Below are 18,422 nucleotides of genomic sequence, written 5' to 3' on the forward strand. Positions count from 1 at the left end.
TTTCAACTGTTATTTAAAATCCTGAATTCACAGGAAAAGACTGTGACTTCTCATTTGCCTTTTCTAAAGTATTTAAAGCCATAGCTAATTCCCACTGAAGTTGAGTAAAAAAATCCAAGAATTTACATTTTTTATGGTGAAGTCAGTCATCATATTTACATAGTATTTGGAATTTCCATTACCCAATATATCTGAATTCACGTAATGTTACAAAAATTGAATGACTTAGTTTGCTGTCAGAGGTATTTTTTTGACTTCCAAGTCAAACCACATCCATAAGACAGAATGCTGTGTATTTTTTTACATGCAAGCTAAAGAAACTCACCTCTACATTTCTACCATTTGACTCCTCAGCAATGTATTTGGGAACCTGAAAAATTTATAAATACTTATTTCATAATTAATTCCATTTCACACAATGAAATAAACAGTATTTTCAGTTAAGACAATTCACATGATGAACTGTGAATATATTTTAGATAAGGAACAAAGGTGTAAAACAGATACTTTAGGTGACTGTAAGATACTCTTAGAAATATAAAGAAACCAAAATAGTTTTTCAAGCTGGGATTTTTTACCTCCTAAAAAACATACAGAGATAGGTGTAATTCCATTTCTGTATCCAAGGAGAAAAAAAAAAAGACAATTCGATTTTTCTTGTCTTATCCATAAAAAGAATTAAAAATATTTAATACTCCTTTGCTTTCCACATTTCACATGTCTCAGTCAGAGCTCCCTTTGTCAGTAGTTTGCTCAGTAACAATGTCTTAAAAATTTAGCCAGGTTTAGCAAGAAGTAGGGGTTGGATTGATGATTTTATTGATTAAAAGCTCCAAGCAGGCAAAGACCTTACATATATCTGTATCTACACCTAAATGTGTCTATACACAAAACTTAACACACTGTACAGGCCCCCTACGTCACTGGAAGGACTGGAAGGCTTAAAAGTTACCATTTTTACCTCATCTTTCCTTTATTAACACCACAATCTGTGGAGAACAGGCTTGCATAGACTTTTGCCTGCACTTTGTTTAGGCCTAAACAAAATGTTCCTAAAAGCCAGGCAGAACTGGGACTTGAGTTTATTAGGTTTTTTCAAATGATAAATTTGACCCTTCACACTCACAGACTGAGGGAAAGCTGTAAACACTTATCTGGGCCAATGCCTGTCAGATGCTCTGTTCAAGGGCAGTAAGATGTTCCTCTAGACACACGGGGCCACATTGGCATGAGCAGACTTTTTGAGGACGTTTCTGTGCCTCACTGACATGTGTTTATTCCCTTCTGCAAGTCTGAGCGTGGTCTGCTGTTCATACAGATATTTACATACAACAATAAAAGAATAATCTTTTTGTAACTTATCCACCAAAAAGTAAAGCTCAAGAGAGATACAACTCAGCCACTCCTTCTGCAACCAGTACATTGCAAAAACAGCTTTTTCTGAAAATTGTAGAAATGCAAAGATTAAATTAAGTAATCTGTGAAATTTATTTTGCATAAAGAATTGCAATACAAGTATAAATGCATTTTACATCTAAGACTCTCTAATTCTGGCAACATTGCAATGCAGACTGTACTTTCCTCCTCTCTCATGTACTGCATTCAGAAAGGATTACATCATCTCAAAGAGCCAGAAAAACAGAAATAGACCAGGGAGGCCCATTACAGCAGACACAGAGTAATTAAAAAGACTATAACTTTTTAGTTAGAGAAGGAGATAACTCAAGAAAAAAGGGTCATTATGTTTCTAAAGAGACAAATAAAATCATGTGCAATTTAAGTTCTCGGAAAGGCCAGTAATGCCTTCCATCTGTTGAGAACAGCCTTGGAAGCACAGGAGGAAACCGTTCCTTGATCTAGCAAAGAATTTAAGCTAGCAGCTTAAATATTTGAGCAAATTGTTGGAACCAAAGGTAGTTGTTTGAACTTGATCATCAAATTGATCACTTCACTGAAATAGCTCAGTAAGCATTAAAACAGAGTAATCAGTGTGTTTTTAAGCACTCTGGTATTCCTGAAGGACATTGACATGCTCTATTTTAATAGCAGGGCAGCAAGACAAATGATTTCTTTAAAAAAAGTAAATCAGTGAAATGTTATTGACTGCACTGAAACTATTAAGACACACATGCTCATTCTGTGATGCTGTGACTTCAGGATAAAATGGTTAAGTAAAACAAATTTTAAAATGTAAACAATTCAATACTTTGCTTTGATATTACCCTAAGTTGAAGTGTTTCCATTTTTATGGTTCCTTCTCCTAAGTATCTACTTCTAAAAAAAATTAAATTTTATACTGAAATATTCCACATCTTTTCAAGCATTTTTTGTTTCCTTGTTCCAGTGGGGGGAAAAGTTCTGGTTCAAAGCTCAAAAGAGCAAATTTTCTGGTTTAAAAGATTTGAGTGAATTAATACTTGCAAATAATGTAGGCAGATCAAAAGGAATCTCCTGCTTCTTCCAAGAAGAAGATTCTGACAAATCACTGGTAACCATATTATAGTGAATTCTTCAACAAACCAGAAAGGCACATATAGTCAAACATTTCCCTAGCAGTCCTAGTAATGTAAGAAAAGAGAGAAAGGTAAAATCAGAACCAACTATTCCCCCTTTCAGCCTCATCAGAACCTTCTGCCTCAGGGTTCAGGACTCAAGCACAGTTCCAACCACAGAAAATTGCTGTACAGCACGCAGGCATTTTCCTCCATGCTATAGGTGTAAGAAAAAAGAAAGATAACAGCAGAGAGGCTGCTCTCTTAAAGGTGTGCCATTTCTACAAAGCTCTTTTGCAGTGCTCAAGGGTCTTGCGAATACAATCTACACCCAAACTCAATTCTCAATATTTACATTCACAGGGTTTTGCTCAGGACTTGCTTCCTACATGTTCACTTCTCCATGCACATGGGTAGTTAAAACAATAGCCAACTGGATTCACCAAATCTTGAGACCTTAACAATTCTTCAAAAATAAAAGGAGACTTTTGTATTTTCTGCTGACAGATAATAAGAATTGCTCTCACCCAAATGTCTTTTAAAAACCCCTTAGCTAACACGTATTAGCAAATGTTTAAACTTTAGACAACTGATAGTCAAAGCTATTAGTCTAGTACACTGAAAGAATGTTCACTGTAGGTTCTTCTAATACACAAAATACTACATATCCTTAGATGTTAAGAAACATTAAATACATGAAAGATGTGTAAAGGCACTGAATCACAGAGACAGATGTTCCATTTCCTTCTCACTACCTCCACAATATTATACTATTATTATTCATGTACTTCTAAAGTACACACTGAAGAAAAAGTTACAAATCTGCCACTATTCTCATGTATTCAGTAATTTGTTTACAAGCTGGAAGTTCTGTGAAGCTTGCAGATTAGCCGAAATTCACCCTAAAGGCTGGATATTGGGTAAAAGCTACAATGAAGCAGCATCCTCAACCAGGCCAAGGAATCCCACAGAAGAGATCCCATATTCCCTTTAGACAGAGATGCAAAAGAAGCAGAGAGGAATGCGGCAGCACAATTCCTCCAGTCGATAAATACGCTCTAAGAATACTACTGGGTGCGGGGAAAAATACAGAGTAAAAAAATAAAAAAAAAAAAATCTGCTCTATCTCTCCTGGAGCTCTCACGGGAGCCAAAGCCGCAGCCTCACACCCCAGCGGCCTCCAGGCGGTGCCGCCTCACGGAGAGGGCAGCGCTGGGCAGGGGACGCAGGGCAGGAAACACCTGGCGTGGGCCCAGCCGGGAACGGCGGATCCTCCCCCCCTGCCCAGGTAGCTGAAAGTGGTTTCTGGCCAAAAAAGTGGTTTTTGTGTTCCAAAACACGGAACAGCCCATGCGGGCCGTGAGGCGCCCACACCAACACAAACGCCCCAGGCAGAGGCGGCCCGGCGGGAGCCGCGCTCAGCCCCGGGCTGTTTCCGTTCCCCGCCTCCCGCACCGGCCGAGCCCGGCACTTTCGTTCCGGGGCCTGAGAGGGCCGCGCGGGAGCCGCGGCGGGTGAGGAGCGGGCGGTGCGGGGGGGCTGGAGCCGGGCGAGGGGCGGCTGAGGAGCTCCCGCCCCACCGCGGCGGTGGCGGCAGGAGACAGGAGGCAGCGCGGCTCGGGAGCGCCGAGGGGCCGCACTGTGCGCGGGGCGGGCTCGGGCGGGCCGCGGTCGGAAGCGGCTCCGCGCCCGCAGGGGCCTCGGTGCCGCCGCGGCGGCGGGACGGGCCCGTTCGGACACGCCCGAGCGGCAGAACCGCGCTGTTGCTCCGCTGGCAGAGGCAGCGGCCGAGGGCTGTGCCCGCCGAGCGCCCTGCGCTGTCCGCCCGCAGAGGCTGCGAGCGCTGCACTCCGGAGCCGGCCTGCGCTCACCTGGCTCGGCTGGTAGCAGCGAGCGGCGGCACGGGGGAGGCCGTGGCACCCCATGAGCTGCGCACAGCCCCCCGAGATGCACCGGCCGACGTTCTCAGTCCTAGAATAGCAGCTGGCCTGTGGAGGGTACCCTCCACCGGCAGCGATTTACCAGGGTTTGGAGATGAGGTGCAGATGGAGTTGTTAGTCTTAAAAATATGTGTCTGAAATGAGATTTGGGTCTTAAAATTCTAGTCTGTAATTTTCTGAAGTGTACTGTGCTGTATAGTGCTGCAGCCTGGGCACAGCTATTATTTTGAGGCCACAGAGTATCCCTTGTCAGTATCCATAACAAAAGTGCTTCAGGGTGTCACCGTTGAGCGCCACACAGTGTAAGACATTACACTGAAAAGAATCAGTTTGCAGGCTGGGAATGCATGTCGAATTCCAGGGCCTCTCGCCCTCTGCTTCTTGAGGAAACTTGATAATAGCACAGGTTACTCTGAGATGTAAAGTATACTGGCTTTATCTCAGAGAAACGTGAAAGCAAATTGCACTACAAAATTCGTATGCATATTAGATTTTGCATTTCTTTGACTGGACTTCCCTGACCTTTCAAAAGTTAGACCTTGGCAGAGGCAGAGGGGAAGGTATCATAGCATGCATGAGTATTTAATTTTACCAGAAAATAACAATTTTTTCTGGGATTGATTTTAATTTGGTGTTGGAAACTTAGCTTAGTTTTTTTTTTTTGGTTTTGTTATTTTCCAATTACATTACACTTGATTTTATTTAAACGCTTCATTTTGGATTACATTTCAGGACTTACTGTTTGTTTGTTTTTGTTAAACATGACTTTGCTACATGATTTCATAAGTGTGATCCTTGACATGAAAAAGTAAACCTCAATTAGCTGAAAGTAAATCCTGGGAATAACTTCTTTCATTGCATGTAATGCAGCACAAAGTGCCAAAGGCAGTTTATAACTACTGCAGGCTGTGCAGGCTCCTGCCTGGGGCCTGCTTTGGGATGAGAGCTTTGGGACTGAGTGATCCATCAGTCACGGGGCTTGTGACAGCACAGCAGCACTAATTCTGTCTGCCCTGGGGTGGGCACACGGTCATGTTTGCCATGCCTTGCTCACAGTACATGGTGAAAATTCTGTGCCAGCTGTAGAGGGTGAGACAACATCTGTCTTGAAGAAAGCCTGACAAAAACCCATCAGTGGTACTAATAAACACAAACTTGTGGAAGTCTAGACTGGGTCGGCGCTTACTATCTGGTACATGGGGCACCAAAGCCCTCTTCTAGCGGTTCCTTTTCAGCCTCAAGCTCTTCTCATGGAAAATTTCTTCTATTTCACAAAGTTCTGTCCAAGAGGAATTTCATTCAGGTTATTTGGTTGGCCCATACACAATACATTTTAGGATGGAGATCTAAATTTGCCCAATTAACTTCTCTCTTACAAATTTCTATATGTAATTCCTTGTCAGTAGTCATGTTGGAGACTAATGGGATTGCTCATCCAGGTGAACACGCTTAGCAGTGTTTTCATAAACGTTTAGGCACAGCTCTTAACAACAGAGAAATAATAGACTTCTGCAGGACTTGAGTGAGTGGGATAATGAATGTGCATCTGTGCATTAAAGATGCAGATCTCAGGTTCTTTCCAGCTGTTTATCTGAAATCTCTTGAATCGGATGATTTTATTATTCTTTCTGTTGTAGGAAATACCTTCTTTAATGAGATGTTTTTGTTAAATGGGATAATACAGAATATTTTCCAGTAGATTAGTTCATAGTATTGGATTTTTATTTAATAAAATGTTGTCTGTTTCAGCTAACCATGTCTTTGAATTCATCTACACTTTTAAATGAAGAAAACACTCAAGGAGCAAAAAGAAATACAGAGTGTTTGGAAAGCCTACTGCAGACTCCATCATCAATTCAAAATAATCCACTTCAACAACTACAGTTAGCATCACAGGAAGTACTGGAAAAGGCAAAAAAGAGTGGGAGATCAAAATGCCCCCGATGCAATAGTTCAAGGATGTTTTATTGTTATACATGCCTTGTTCCTGTTGAAACTGTCCCTACCAAAGAAATTCCAACTGTGAAGGTTAATATTTCTTAATGATTTTTTTATAATATCTTTTGGGTTTTAGTTACTGTGGACAGAGAATAGTCTGTCTGCAGCCATTTAGTTTCTGACCCATTCTTTACAGACATTCATTTTGAACACAGCTATAAGTATAAATAAACTACAGTTAGATAAAATTACTGTTCTTACTTGAGGAATTACATGTACAAACACTGAAAATGTTCCAATCCTCACATAAACATTTATGTATCTTCTAGATGAGAATATAGGCTGAAGTCACTCAGCTTCTCATGCAACTGTGTTTTCACTTTGTTGAAAGTTTCTTTATGGTGCTCTTGCACATTCTTCAGTTTCTAATAACTCTGGCCAGAACATGTTATATTGTGAACAAAAATTTTGTCCAAAACCAAGGGTGAATTTTACATAAAATGTGACCTAAAAGACATTACTATAGACATTCCATGGTTCTGTAATTCACATAACTACTCTTAAAATACAGATAGTGTAATGCCTTTCAGCTGAGTTACTTGGGGAAACCATCAGAGAGGACTGAGACATTTTGCAAAGTCAGTTAGGATCAAAGATGCATTTTGAAGACTCTGGAGTTTGAAAGCATCATAAAAATACTTTAGAAGTACTTTTGAAATTTGACCTAGTAAACTTAGGTATATTTTCATTGAAATAGTCATTTTCATAGTTGGCTGAATACCTAATAGAGATAAGTATTCATATTTAGAACCATTATATTGCTCAAATTAACACCACATCCAGTTTACCTTATTGATTCTATTTCTGGGGATTTTACCACACTACTGCTAGCAGCATTCCAAAGTGCATCATTGCTTACTTAGCTATTTGGATAAACTTAATGTAACAGGTGCTTTTTCTAACTTGTCTCTAGTTCTAAACCTACCAAAAATTATCAGATATATTTTAATTACACACCCATAGGAATTTCTTCCAAATTTTGAATAAGTTTTTATACAGATATTTATAAATATGATGGTAAATACTGTTTTTTTCTTCTTCTACTCTAGTTACCTCTGAAGATTGACATTATTAAGCACCCAAACGAAACCGACGGCAAAAGCACTGCTGTGCATGCTAAGCTCCTGGCACCTGATGATGTTACAATTTATAAATACCCTTGCATTCCAGAATATGAAGAAAAGAGACACGAAGTAAGAGATTCTCTAGAGATAGCCAGGCTTTATGCTGGGGAGGTGCAGTTTCCTCCTGCAGTGGTAGTGCCCTGCAGGGAGGAAACCACTGTTCCATTAGTGCAGTCCATCCTGTGCTCTCTCAAAGCTTAGCTCTGCAAACACACACTTCTGGACTGCAGCCTTTTCTCCAAAGTTGAGAAAGACTGCAGCACTATTTAACCACCTTGAATTTGCTATGTTCATCTTCTCACATAATGGATAATTGGATTTACTGTGTATCTAAAGAAATATTTTGCCTATAAATGAAAGTATTCAACTTGGAGCAAGTTAAACAGCAGTTGAATGTTGTGCTGATATTTAGCAGCTGCAATATTTAAACCTTCTTAAAATTTTTAACATTCACTATGACAGAGGAAAACAACTAAAACTCAAGTCTTGTCTATCATAGCATAGAGCACAAAAAAATTGAGTTATGAACTTGGATGTATATGTTCATTGAAGTGGTAAGCTGTTCTTTTTGGCCCTCCTGCCCCATATACTGCAGTGACAAGTGACATTTGAACTTCCTCAGGGCTGACACCTTTGTCTTGGCTGAAAAATCTTTTTATACAGAAGTGTTAGAGTTGGTAGTAGAGGCATGGATGTAACATTAATTAAAAATCTCAATTCATTAACATGTTTTTAACACTGATTTAATACTGGATTAGACAATAGAACATTTTTAAGAGATACTATTTCATCTTATCCTGAGTTAAATGTTTATAGACAGGGTAGAAAATTTCTGTTCTTTAATATAACAATTCCTGTTGTTTTATTAGATTTTATTGACACTCAGATCTCTTTGTTTTCTTCATTCAGATAGCACTTATATTTCCTGGCCCCAATTCAGTTTCAGTAAAAGATATTGCTTTCCATCTCCAAAAGTACTCCAAGAAAGGTGTCTGTTTCAGTGATGATGACTGTTCCAGAGAGCCACTTCTTAAACAAGCAAAACTAGAACCTGAAGAAGAAAAAAATCCAAATGAATGCATCTCAAGCAGCAGGAGTGAAGGCACTAGACTGAAGAAAATAATATTTATTGACAGTACATGGAATCAAACTAACAAGATAATAACTGATGAACGACTTCAAGGTAAAAAAATTCAAGTTGATACTGAGACATCATTGCTGCAGAAATGATTAATGGACATGTCTGTAACAGACCTGAGCACGATGTAAGCTTGTATGTACCCCTATCTCTGAGTGTATATCGAGGCTTCAGCAGCCTGTTCCAGCAGCCTGTAAAATACTTCCTGAGCCAAAGACTCCATTACTTTTCATGTAATAGAAATTATTTTGCAAAAAGGTAGTACTAGTACTAAGAAAGCATTTACATTTATTTGTCTCACTTCTCTATTGGAGAAAATTTCCTCAGTCTCAGAGAATGGGAGCTGTCATGTTAGACAGTACAACAGTAGTTTGAATGACCTCTGAAGGAAGCCAGGAAGATTTTTTTTGCAGGTGGCTGCCTGCTTTCCAGAGGCCCACAGGACCATTTGTGTACATGTTGGTGGCAGACAGGCCCCAAAAAGGTAAATGAGGTTCAGCACAGGTTTGTCATGGCTTGAGTTCTCTTTCTTCTGCAGTTGTTAATGAACATTTCCATGACCTCACTACTCCAGACAAAAAGAAAATGGCTGCTTGCCCTCCACACCCTTCCCACTCTGAGAGCAGAAACTGGTAATTCTGCAAAAAGTTTTTGTCTTAGGTTCTTTACAAGAAGTTTACATTTAAGCATTCTAATTAAAACCACAAAAGACAAAATAATTTAGCAACAGCATTCCATTTCCTTTGAGATGAATAGGAATTTGAAAATACTTCCATTGCACTTAGCTAGGAGACAGGTTGTCAGGTTTATATACTATATCTATCTATCTATATATACACACACACACATATACTACTACTGCTTCACACTGGATCCTAGAAGGAATTTCACAGACTTTCTTACATAGAAGATGAATGTTGCCTTGCTATCTAGTCAGTTTATTAAAGAATCCCACATGTTAGTATGATGTATTGGCTAATTAAAATCCTGCTATAAGTATTTAGTTTAACACAAAACATACTCTATCAGCTATTGAAGTATTACTGTAAAGATTAGAGGAATTGCATGCTGCACATTAATGTAAGGCATTTGAAACTTATTTTAAAAGGACGAATTCAAGGAAAATAACAGGCAGCCAGGGGAACTGAAAGTTTCCATGGAAGCCTATGCAAATATTACTCAAAAAATCTTAATTGGTGTTACTTTGGAGCTCTTGAATGGTGTCCAGTTTCCCCATGACAATGCTGATTTGGTGGCCTACTCTCTCCTTTCTAGAACATCTCGGTTCCAGCTGTTTTGCAGCCCCTTGAGTTCCTGAGCACCTTTCAGGATTGCTGTGATGTTTAATAATGTCATGCAAGTCAGTTTCTACTGTGGGAGAATTTTACCCATCCACACATTGGGTATAACAGTGTGCACAGCCTGTGCATGCATTGCTTTCCTTAATGCTTGTCATAAAGAACATAAATTGCATTAATACCCCTTTTAGAGATTGCAGTTTTCACTTCCAAGATGAATGGGGCAGAGTTTCCTTAGGCATAAACTGATGACATTTTTATGTTGTACACACATGAAATATAGAGAACTGTTTTCATTTTTAAGTTCAATTGCAAATGAAGTCATCATCCAACAAAATATTTATCATATGCCAAAGTTCAAAAAGGAGTGTTCATAATTCCCAATAAAAAGTAATTGCCATACTTACTAAGATTAAGTTACAAGAAATATTGAATGAAAACATTAATGAAGCCAAGAAAACGTAAAGAAAAGCCTTGTGTTTTGTAAGCCTCTATTTATATAGACAGTAAATCTAGTAAATTGTGCTGCAAGAGAAAGCAAATGAGTACATCGATCTTAAAATAATGTGAGAGAACTTGGACAAAAAATACTTCTATATCTTGGAAAAGTGCTTAATATCTCTTTAGAAAACAAAACTAAATCAGTTAAAGACAAGAAATACATGAGAGTTGGTAATGTCTAGGATTGATTACTTCATTAAAAGTGATCCCTAGATCAGAAAACAAACAGTTGAATCTAATGTAAATGATGACTTTCTCACATGAGTGATGGAGCTTATTGGCAATGTCACCATGACTGTTAAAGAAACTGATTGCTTTGGGTTTTCTTCCCTGTAAGTTTGAACTGCTTTGTATCAGCCAAATATTTTACTAGCTTATACATTAGTATTGTGGGGTTTCATATGAACAGTGCATATTTGTCAGAAAACATTGCCTTTGGCTGTGTAGATCCAGTACATTTGAAACATGCTCAGTAAACTTTCATCCTTAACCCCCTCTGGTTTTATTTTATTTTTATGAAAGGTCCTAAAGTCTTTTGTTTGAGAGTAACCGATACTGCGCTTGTGGTAAGCTCAGTAGTCTCCATGGTCTTCCCTTCAGTGAACTTTTGTTTGTATTCAAACCACAGCTACGTGGGAGTTTACGTTGGAGGAATCATCCCTGAGATTTACTTCACTGCTTTTAGGGTGAAAGCACTGCTGGATTTGATGGAAGTTTTCACTTTGGTTAGGGCTGAGAATTCAACTGCTGAAAACTCTCGAGGGCAACAAGCTTAATGCAGTTTCCTACTGCTATTTTAAATTTCACATGTGTAGGATTATTAGAAGTAATAATTAGACTATGTATGCTATTTTGAGGTTTTGGTTCTGAAATGCCAATAATAACATTTAAATTCAGGGACAGGCTCTCCTGTTCAGTTTTTTTTTTTTTAATGCTGTAATTGAGATTTCTTCTACAATGCAGGATACCATACATTACTAACTGCAAAGCAAACTAAATCCCTCTTGCAATAACACTGAAAATAATTAAACACAGTTTGTAGGCTAAAAGTGTAGCATTACAAGTGCTGAGCTCTAGCCTGAATTTGGACCTTACCTGAATTTGGAAATTTCCCTGTCCATAACTTCCAAGCAATTCTTCGACCGTATTGGTTTTTGTACTGTTACCTGTATTAAACTGTCCCATGAGACAGAGTATCAGATTGTGATAGAAAAAGATAACTTTGCAATCTGCTTCTGATATTGTTGACAGGTGTGTATCCTGTTTTTCATGACCCAACTGCCCATCCTGTTTACCAAGTGATAACACATTAAGATGGTTTTAGTTTCGAATAGTTTGTGCATCTTAGGAAATGTAAAAACCAAGATACATGTTTAAAATTCATCTGAATAAGAGAATAGTTACAGAGACTATGAGTAGATTAAAGATTTTCTTGTGCCATACAGACACCAAATTCCCTCTTTCATCTTAAGTGGGAATGCTTTTAGTATGTAATAAAGCTAATTACAAGATGCTGTCATAATTACTCCTGAGTAATTTCAGTGAAATTTCAGTTACTTAACAAGCATAAATGGAAAGTTCCTGGCTCTTGCAAATAGTCCTCACTTCAGCACACTAACAGTCTGAGGGATTCTGTTTTACATTTGAAAAGTATTAACTTTTCAAAAGATGAAATAATAATTTTATGAACATTGATGAGTCTTGGTAGGAGTGGGTTTCACTCGACACATGAAGCAACTCTGCAGTTTACTGAGGGCTGTGTGGCTGTTGAATGAAAGGATAACTGAAATTACCTGCATATATGAAGCTTATGACCTAGGACTTACAGCACTTCATCAAATTCCAAAGTGCTCCAAAAAGGAGGATAAAATTATTGCCTCAGTTTTACAGATAAAAAATGGAGGTACAGGAAGAGAAATTATTTTCATGTAGGCACTGAGCAGGGTAGCAGCAAAGTCAGAAAACAAAACTACAAAACTAAAGTCTTGTTTGACATTCTGGCCACCAATCCACATTGTCTAATCTAGGTCATCTTTTTTCCTTGACAGGGTTACTGCAAATTGAGTTGAAGACAAGGAAAACTTGCTTTTGGCGTCATCAGAAGGGAAAACCAGATACATACCTTTCCACAATAGAAGCAATTTATTATTTCCTTGTGGACTATCATCAGGAGATTTTGAAAGAGAGCTACAAAGGACAATATGATAATCTGCTTTTTTTCTTTTCATTTATGTATACATTGATTAAAGATGCAAAGTGTTGTGCAGGAAAAGAGTAAGCTGTCTGTCGGTGTATGGCACTACTTTTAATAATAAACTGCACAAACATAACTAGAATTTTTTTTTTTAAAGAGATTGTATTCTAAATAATGTCCAGAAGTGAGCTGCAGACCTCCTCCTGCACACTTGAGGTTGTAGAACTGCTCAGTTGTGCAGTCTGATTAGAGTGACTTATTTGAAAATAGTTACATTTGCTAAATATTGCTGTACTTCAACCTACAGGCCTGATGTGCTCACTGTGATGAGCACATTTCCTGAGATGGGAGTGGAGGACTTGACCCCTCTTGCTGTAAGGAGTGATCTCTTTTAAGTGTAAGAAGGAATTAGCATGCTGGCTTTTCATTGTTACTAATACTTAGTCAGATGTTTTCTTTGTGGTTACACAGCAATACTGATTTCGCCTTTGTGGCATCAAAGGCTTACTGAAATGAGCAGATGGTCTTTAGTTGCTGGGGAGAGCAGCAGCAATACAGAATGAAAGAGCACATTAATTGAATATGAATTATATACTTTCAAAATTAAAGCTGGAAAACTCTTCTAGTAATAAAAAAGTGGTCCCTTTAAACACTGTTATACAATGTATGATTTCTGCAGTACCATTCATGTACTCTTATACGAGGATTATTCTCAACTTCTTGGCTAATTTTAGACTTCTTCAAACAAATTTAGTTAAGTGTTTATTACTGTTACATATTATTTGGGGGAGCACTAACCTAAGAAATATCACTATCCATACTGTAGGCACCACATATAAAAGATGGTGGTTCCGACCACAACGTCTCTGACAAGGCTTCCTTCAACTAGGCAGGCTGTGAATCTGCTCTGTTTTTCCTTTTGCAGTAACGGGGCAGATTAGAACAGTGTAAGTAAAAGTTTACTGATGGGAGTTTTGTCATAGGTGTAGTGCTGCTGTCAGAGTCATCATGTGTGGATGTAGCCAAGCTATACCAGCACAGCCAGTGCTGGCAGAGGTAACAGACCTGAGCTTTAGAGCAGAGTTATAGGAATATATTTTAGATTATACATTGATAAAAGTTATATTCCTAAGGTAGAAAAAATGTTTCATTACAGGTACAATATAAGATGGATAAATATTTCTGAATATTCTTAGAAATGTGTTACTTAAGCCAAAATATATCTTGTCAAAGTGACAGACTTAAAAATTATAATATATTGTTTTTTAAACAAAACATCCAAGTTTTTGTTATCACTTGTAGCATACTCTCTAGGAGGGCACTCAAACACCCTGGTGAACACAGAAACAGTGTCTTGGAAAATACTTCAAGAAAATGTTTTTATACTTACACAGCAGTCCGTACAGGCTGAAATAGCTGATTTGTACTGCATTCAAGATAGTGAAATCTTACTATTGCTTCAAACACAAGCTACAAATAACTCTCTTACATCATACCTCACAGTCATATGCTTATCTGCACAAGCTCATATAAAAAGGCATTTCAGTGGACAACAAAAACATATCCCCATTTGCAGAACAAAATGCTGGTTATATTATGAAGTTATGAAATATGCATGAACTCTAACAGCACCACAGGAAACACAGGCTTGAAGTCATAATGAGAAAGATAATTTTTATATCTACCTATATATTGAGTTAATGTGCCAAGCAATGAGAAAAATCAGCAGTCATGTCTCAGTGCTAGTGAAACAACACTGCCTACTCATTTGGTTCTTATTGCTATTGAGAGGTTATTTTGGCTTTTTAAAATCATTTATGTTACTGCCTTTGGTACGAATTTTGATAGTCTTTTGACATTTCCATCTGTTCTTGTATTTCTTAAACAAAGATTGTTGTAGTTTTTTTTTTTTTAATCACACAAGTATAATAGCTTGAGAAGGAAACTTTCACCCACTTTAAACAAACAAAAATAAAATTAACTCACCGACCTAATGTTTTACAAGAACCAGAGAGAAAAAATATGGGGGGAGATGGGGAGTTACTTCCAAGACACATTTCCCTGAAAACATGTTTTTTATTTAAGAAGCAGAGGTCAGATAAAAGCTTGTATAAGCCGTTCTTCGTTACTTTTGGAAAATAGTTTCATAAGGTGAAAAATTGTTTCCAAATTTAGGTTTTGTGTATCTCACTTTATTTGAACAATGGGAATTAAGAACCTTTTCCAAAAGAAAATTAGTTTTAACTCTCAGATGAAATTAATGTACAGAAAGGATTTTAAATCTGGCATACTGTGTCAAGGAACTGGGTTCAGATTCTTTTTCTTCCAGTGCAACCTCAGTGTAATGCAAGAGTCATTTGTTATACCAAGGGACAGAGGAACACCTAATATCTGTAATTTGTTATGCTCTGTTGCTATTCCTCTGATAACCTTTTATGGGGGCAGGAAGGAGGTTTTTATCACTTCTGCTGCAAATCTGTCCTGTCTGAGCAGCAGATGTAGTTGCCTTTTCTTTCAGATATATATAAAAATATTTACATCCTCTATTTAATTTTGATGTTGGTATAAGAAGCCAAACCAAGTCATCCATCTCACACTGAAAGTATCTTAGTACACTGATACATTTCCCCGGCTTTGAGACTAAAGAAAAATTTTGTTCCACTAAATGAAAGCAATCAAGTGGTTAATCCTTTCAAGTGCAATTAGCAGCACTGACCTCCCTGTTCTTTAAATTGAGGGTCATGGGGAGGTAAAGGCCATTTCTGGGCCTTTTCTTTCATATCAGAATACCCCTTCACTATCTCTTCTGTTTCCAAAAACATCAGAGACCAAGAGAGAAAAACAGGCTTCTGCTTCCATTAGCAGTAACTTAAACAGCCATAAGTTAAAGGGGGAGGAAAAGGAAGAGCATCTCTATCTCCTCTCACAACAGGAGACATCTGGCCTCCTGTGGGGAGGCCCCAGATAACAAAGAACCTGTCAGTGCAAACCTCCACGATGTGTTCAGAGAACCATTTTACCTGCAGTCTGGCTCATTCATTTCCTGCCACTGAAGCCATCTGCTTTTGCTTATTGTGGGTATTTTTGTTCTTTGTTTGGCCAGGAACATGAAGTGGCTTCACTTTAGCATGCCTGTAAGCTTGGTCAGAGGGAGTATTTAATCCTTTTCTCAAAATGAATAAGAGAGGGAGCTGCTGCAAAAAACAATTCCTTTCCTGGAAGGTAGCAGAAATGTCATCCAAGCCGAGGTTGAATAAAGGGTCATGTCAGTGCATGGGGTAAAGATACATTGAGATTGAAAAGAGATGCCAACTTGGAATCTACAGCACAACCTCCCAAAGCACTTGTAATCTTACCTGATTTAAATCCTTTGCTACTGCTTCTTGGAATTTTTGAGTCCATCTGTTTTTCCACATAGTGTTCTTCAGGCCCAACAGCAGAGTAATACAAGGACCTGTTCTTACCTTGCCCTGTGTTTCAGTACTTTGCCTGAATGCTCTAAAACTCAGTCTACATAAATTATGGTTATAGCATGCTTGTACAAAATGTGATGCAATATGAAAATCCATCCTTCCTACCCCTACCTTCAAAAGTGCCAAAAGAAGAAGGGAGGGAGGGAAACTTCCTATTGATTTCCCATCATGTACTATAATGCAGTTAATGCACTCCCAGGTGCCATTAACTTGTGTCTCAGAGTATTCTGGGACACAAAAGTTAATGGTGATTGCAGCACAATTACAACAGGAAAGCTTTCTCACTAAGATCAAAATATGTGGCAGTTAAACTCCTGATCTACTGATACCAGAATATGAGGTCACCTACTAAGGTACTGAAGGACCCAACGTGGTTCCTAAACTGTTATTCCTTTTCTTAAGGCACACCATTTTAGTAAAATTCTAATGCTGTCATTAAGAATGTTAATTGTGACTGATCAAACTTAGTAATATCAACAGTTAAAGGAAGTGTTTATATGAAAAATCTACCACATTCTTCCTGTTTGCTTGTTGGGAAAGATAACACATTGCTGCCAGTTTACAGATTCAGAAGAGAAATGAGATGCTGTCGAATTTAGAAAGTAGTATATCACATAAAACTGCTCATAGTGGTATGATTTCTTCACCCCTATCTGCCAGAAATAAATTCAAATAATTCTGCAGTTCCAGAGTAAGAGGTGGGAACTAGTTCTCTAATGCAAAACAGACAACAGACTGTATTTTCACCTCATGGAAAGTGGAAATTTTTGTCTAACTTTAGCAATACTGGTGCGGTTGCCACATGATTTTACTGCTGACTTCTCAGACCACTGGTGTTGCAATAGGATGTTTAGAAAAATACCGCAGAAGAGTGAATAGAAGAGAATGTGCTCCACCAACATACCCCAGACTGAGTCCTGCTCCTTCTCTGATCCTGTGCACTGTGCTTCCCTTACTTGTAAAAGTAATTTCTGCCTCTGAATAAAGTATCTTTCTTTGAAACTCTATCTCTATGAAACTGGGCCCATAAACCAGTTTAAATGGCATGAAATCTAAAAGCTTTAGTACAATTTCTGAAATTACTTGCTTTGGAGATGGATACTGAATGAACTGAAGAGAATCAAACTCCTTTAGATTTAAAAAAATCTATCCTTTTGTCTTTTCTACAGAAGTACAATACTTGAGGTGCCAGCAAAAGAAGCTTGCTCGAGCTGAAACTCAGCCTTCTTTTAATTTCCTAATGTTAAATAAAAATTCTGTATTTCAAGAACATCATAATGTCTTATTTCTTTCAAAAATTATTTTTGAGGTTTCAGTTTCATGACTAATTTTTTTTTGCCAAATGCAGCATGAATTTCAGCTGACCTGAAACTGCATTTTTCTAGTGATTAGTCTATGCAGCTGAAACATGCAGTATAGTTTTTCTGTTCACAGGTTTCCTTTGGGCAGAGTCAATGCTACAGTCTTTTTCTTTTTTCATATTTACAGCAGACAAGGAAGCAACTTGATACAGCTTCCATTGTCAGAAGTGTCACATAACACACCTCAGTCTACTTGAGGCAGTTGGATCATGTTACTTCCTCTTTTAACCTCACACGTGTCTGAGTGTGGTGACAATATTGGCTTTGCTCTGCATACATGCGTTGATTAAGAATACACAAGTACTTGCATTCTATTCTATCATGACTGTGTTGGCAAAAAAATATAACATAGAAGCCTTTACATCACCAAAAGCTTCCTCTTTTCTTTGAATATGGCTTGTTTTTTCCAGGAAACTGTTTTAAAACCAATGCCAGAAGCAGCTGCCAGGGAACTGGCCAACAAAATTATAGTGTCAAACTCTTGAATGCAGAGTGCTCTCTAACGTAGGCATGGCTGAGCTGATTTTGCTCATTTTAAAAGAATTCATTGAAAAAAGAATGGAATAAAAACCAAATAAAATGCTTGAATTTTTTGAAGACCATGAAAACTAACACAGTAGATTCACGCAATCAAGGTAACATGCAATACTTCAGTTGTTCCAACATATAGATGGTCTGATGACAATGGCCAGGATTTGGTTTTCTAGGCCTCTGCAAAGTTCTGCCCTCTCTATATAGGCAGTGGTCATTTTTAGCTAAACATGTGCCTATGTATATCCATCTTTAAGACATTGATTTAGAAAAGACATTTCTAGTTTGTATTTCTATATGTTGGCACTTTTCTTGTAAGAAATTAATATATCATAACTAACTCTGTACTAAACTCTGTCACTGTCTTTCAGT

The 18,422-nt window shown here is 38.1% G+C and overlaps 1 protein-coding gene across 1 annotated transcript; it reads left to right on the top strand.

The window, feature by feature from the left end:
- The first annotated feature begins 4,773 nt into the window (after positions 1 to 4,773).
- DTWD1 (DTW domain containing 1) lies at positions 4,774 to 14,077 on the top strand. The gene is made up of 5 exons (XM_053988509.1): positions 4,774 to 5,624; positions 6,182 to 6,460; positions 7,480 to 7,623; positions 8,464 to 8,737; positions 12,540 to 14,077. Exons 2-5 carry the CDS (start codon positions 6,188 to 6,190, stop codon positions 12,767 to 12,769), a joined length of 921 nt encoding a protein of 306 aa, XP_053844484.1. The 5' UTR covers positions 4,774 to 5,624; positions 6,182 to 6,187; the 3' UTR covers positions 12,770 to 14,077.
- Positions 14,078 to 18,422: the final 4,345 nt, after the last annotated feature.

This window comes from Vidua macroura, chromosome 12 (genome assembly GCF_024509145.1).
Source record: "Vidua macroura isolate BioBank_ID:100142 chromosome 12, ASM2450914v1, whole genome shotgun sequence".
NCBI classification, from domain to species: domain Eukaryota; kingdom Metazoa; phylum Chordata; class Aves; order Passeriformes; family Viduidae; genus Vidua; species Vidua macroura.

Excerpts from the sequence above, each read along its gene's own strand:
- DTWD1 (XM_053988509.1), top strand. The coding sequence starts at position 6,188 with ATGTCTTTGAATTCATCTACACTTTTAAATGAAGAAAACACTCAAGGA. Across the intron at positions 7,624-8,463 it reads ATGAAGAAAAGAGACACGAA|ATAGCACTTATATTTCCTGG; the intron begins GTAAGAGATTCT and ends TTCTTCATTCAG. Across the intron at positions 8,738-12,539 it reads AACTGATGAACGACTTCAAG|GGTTACTGCAAATTGAGTTG; the intron begins GTAAAAAAATTC and ends TTTCCTTGACAG.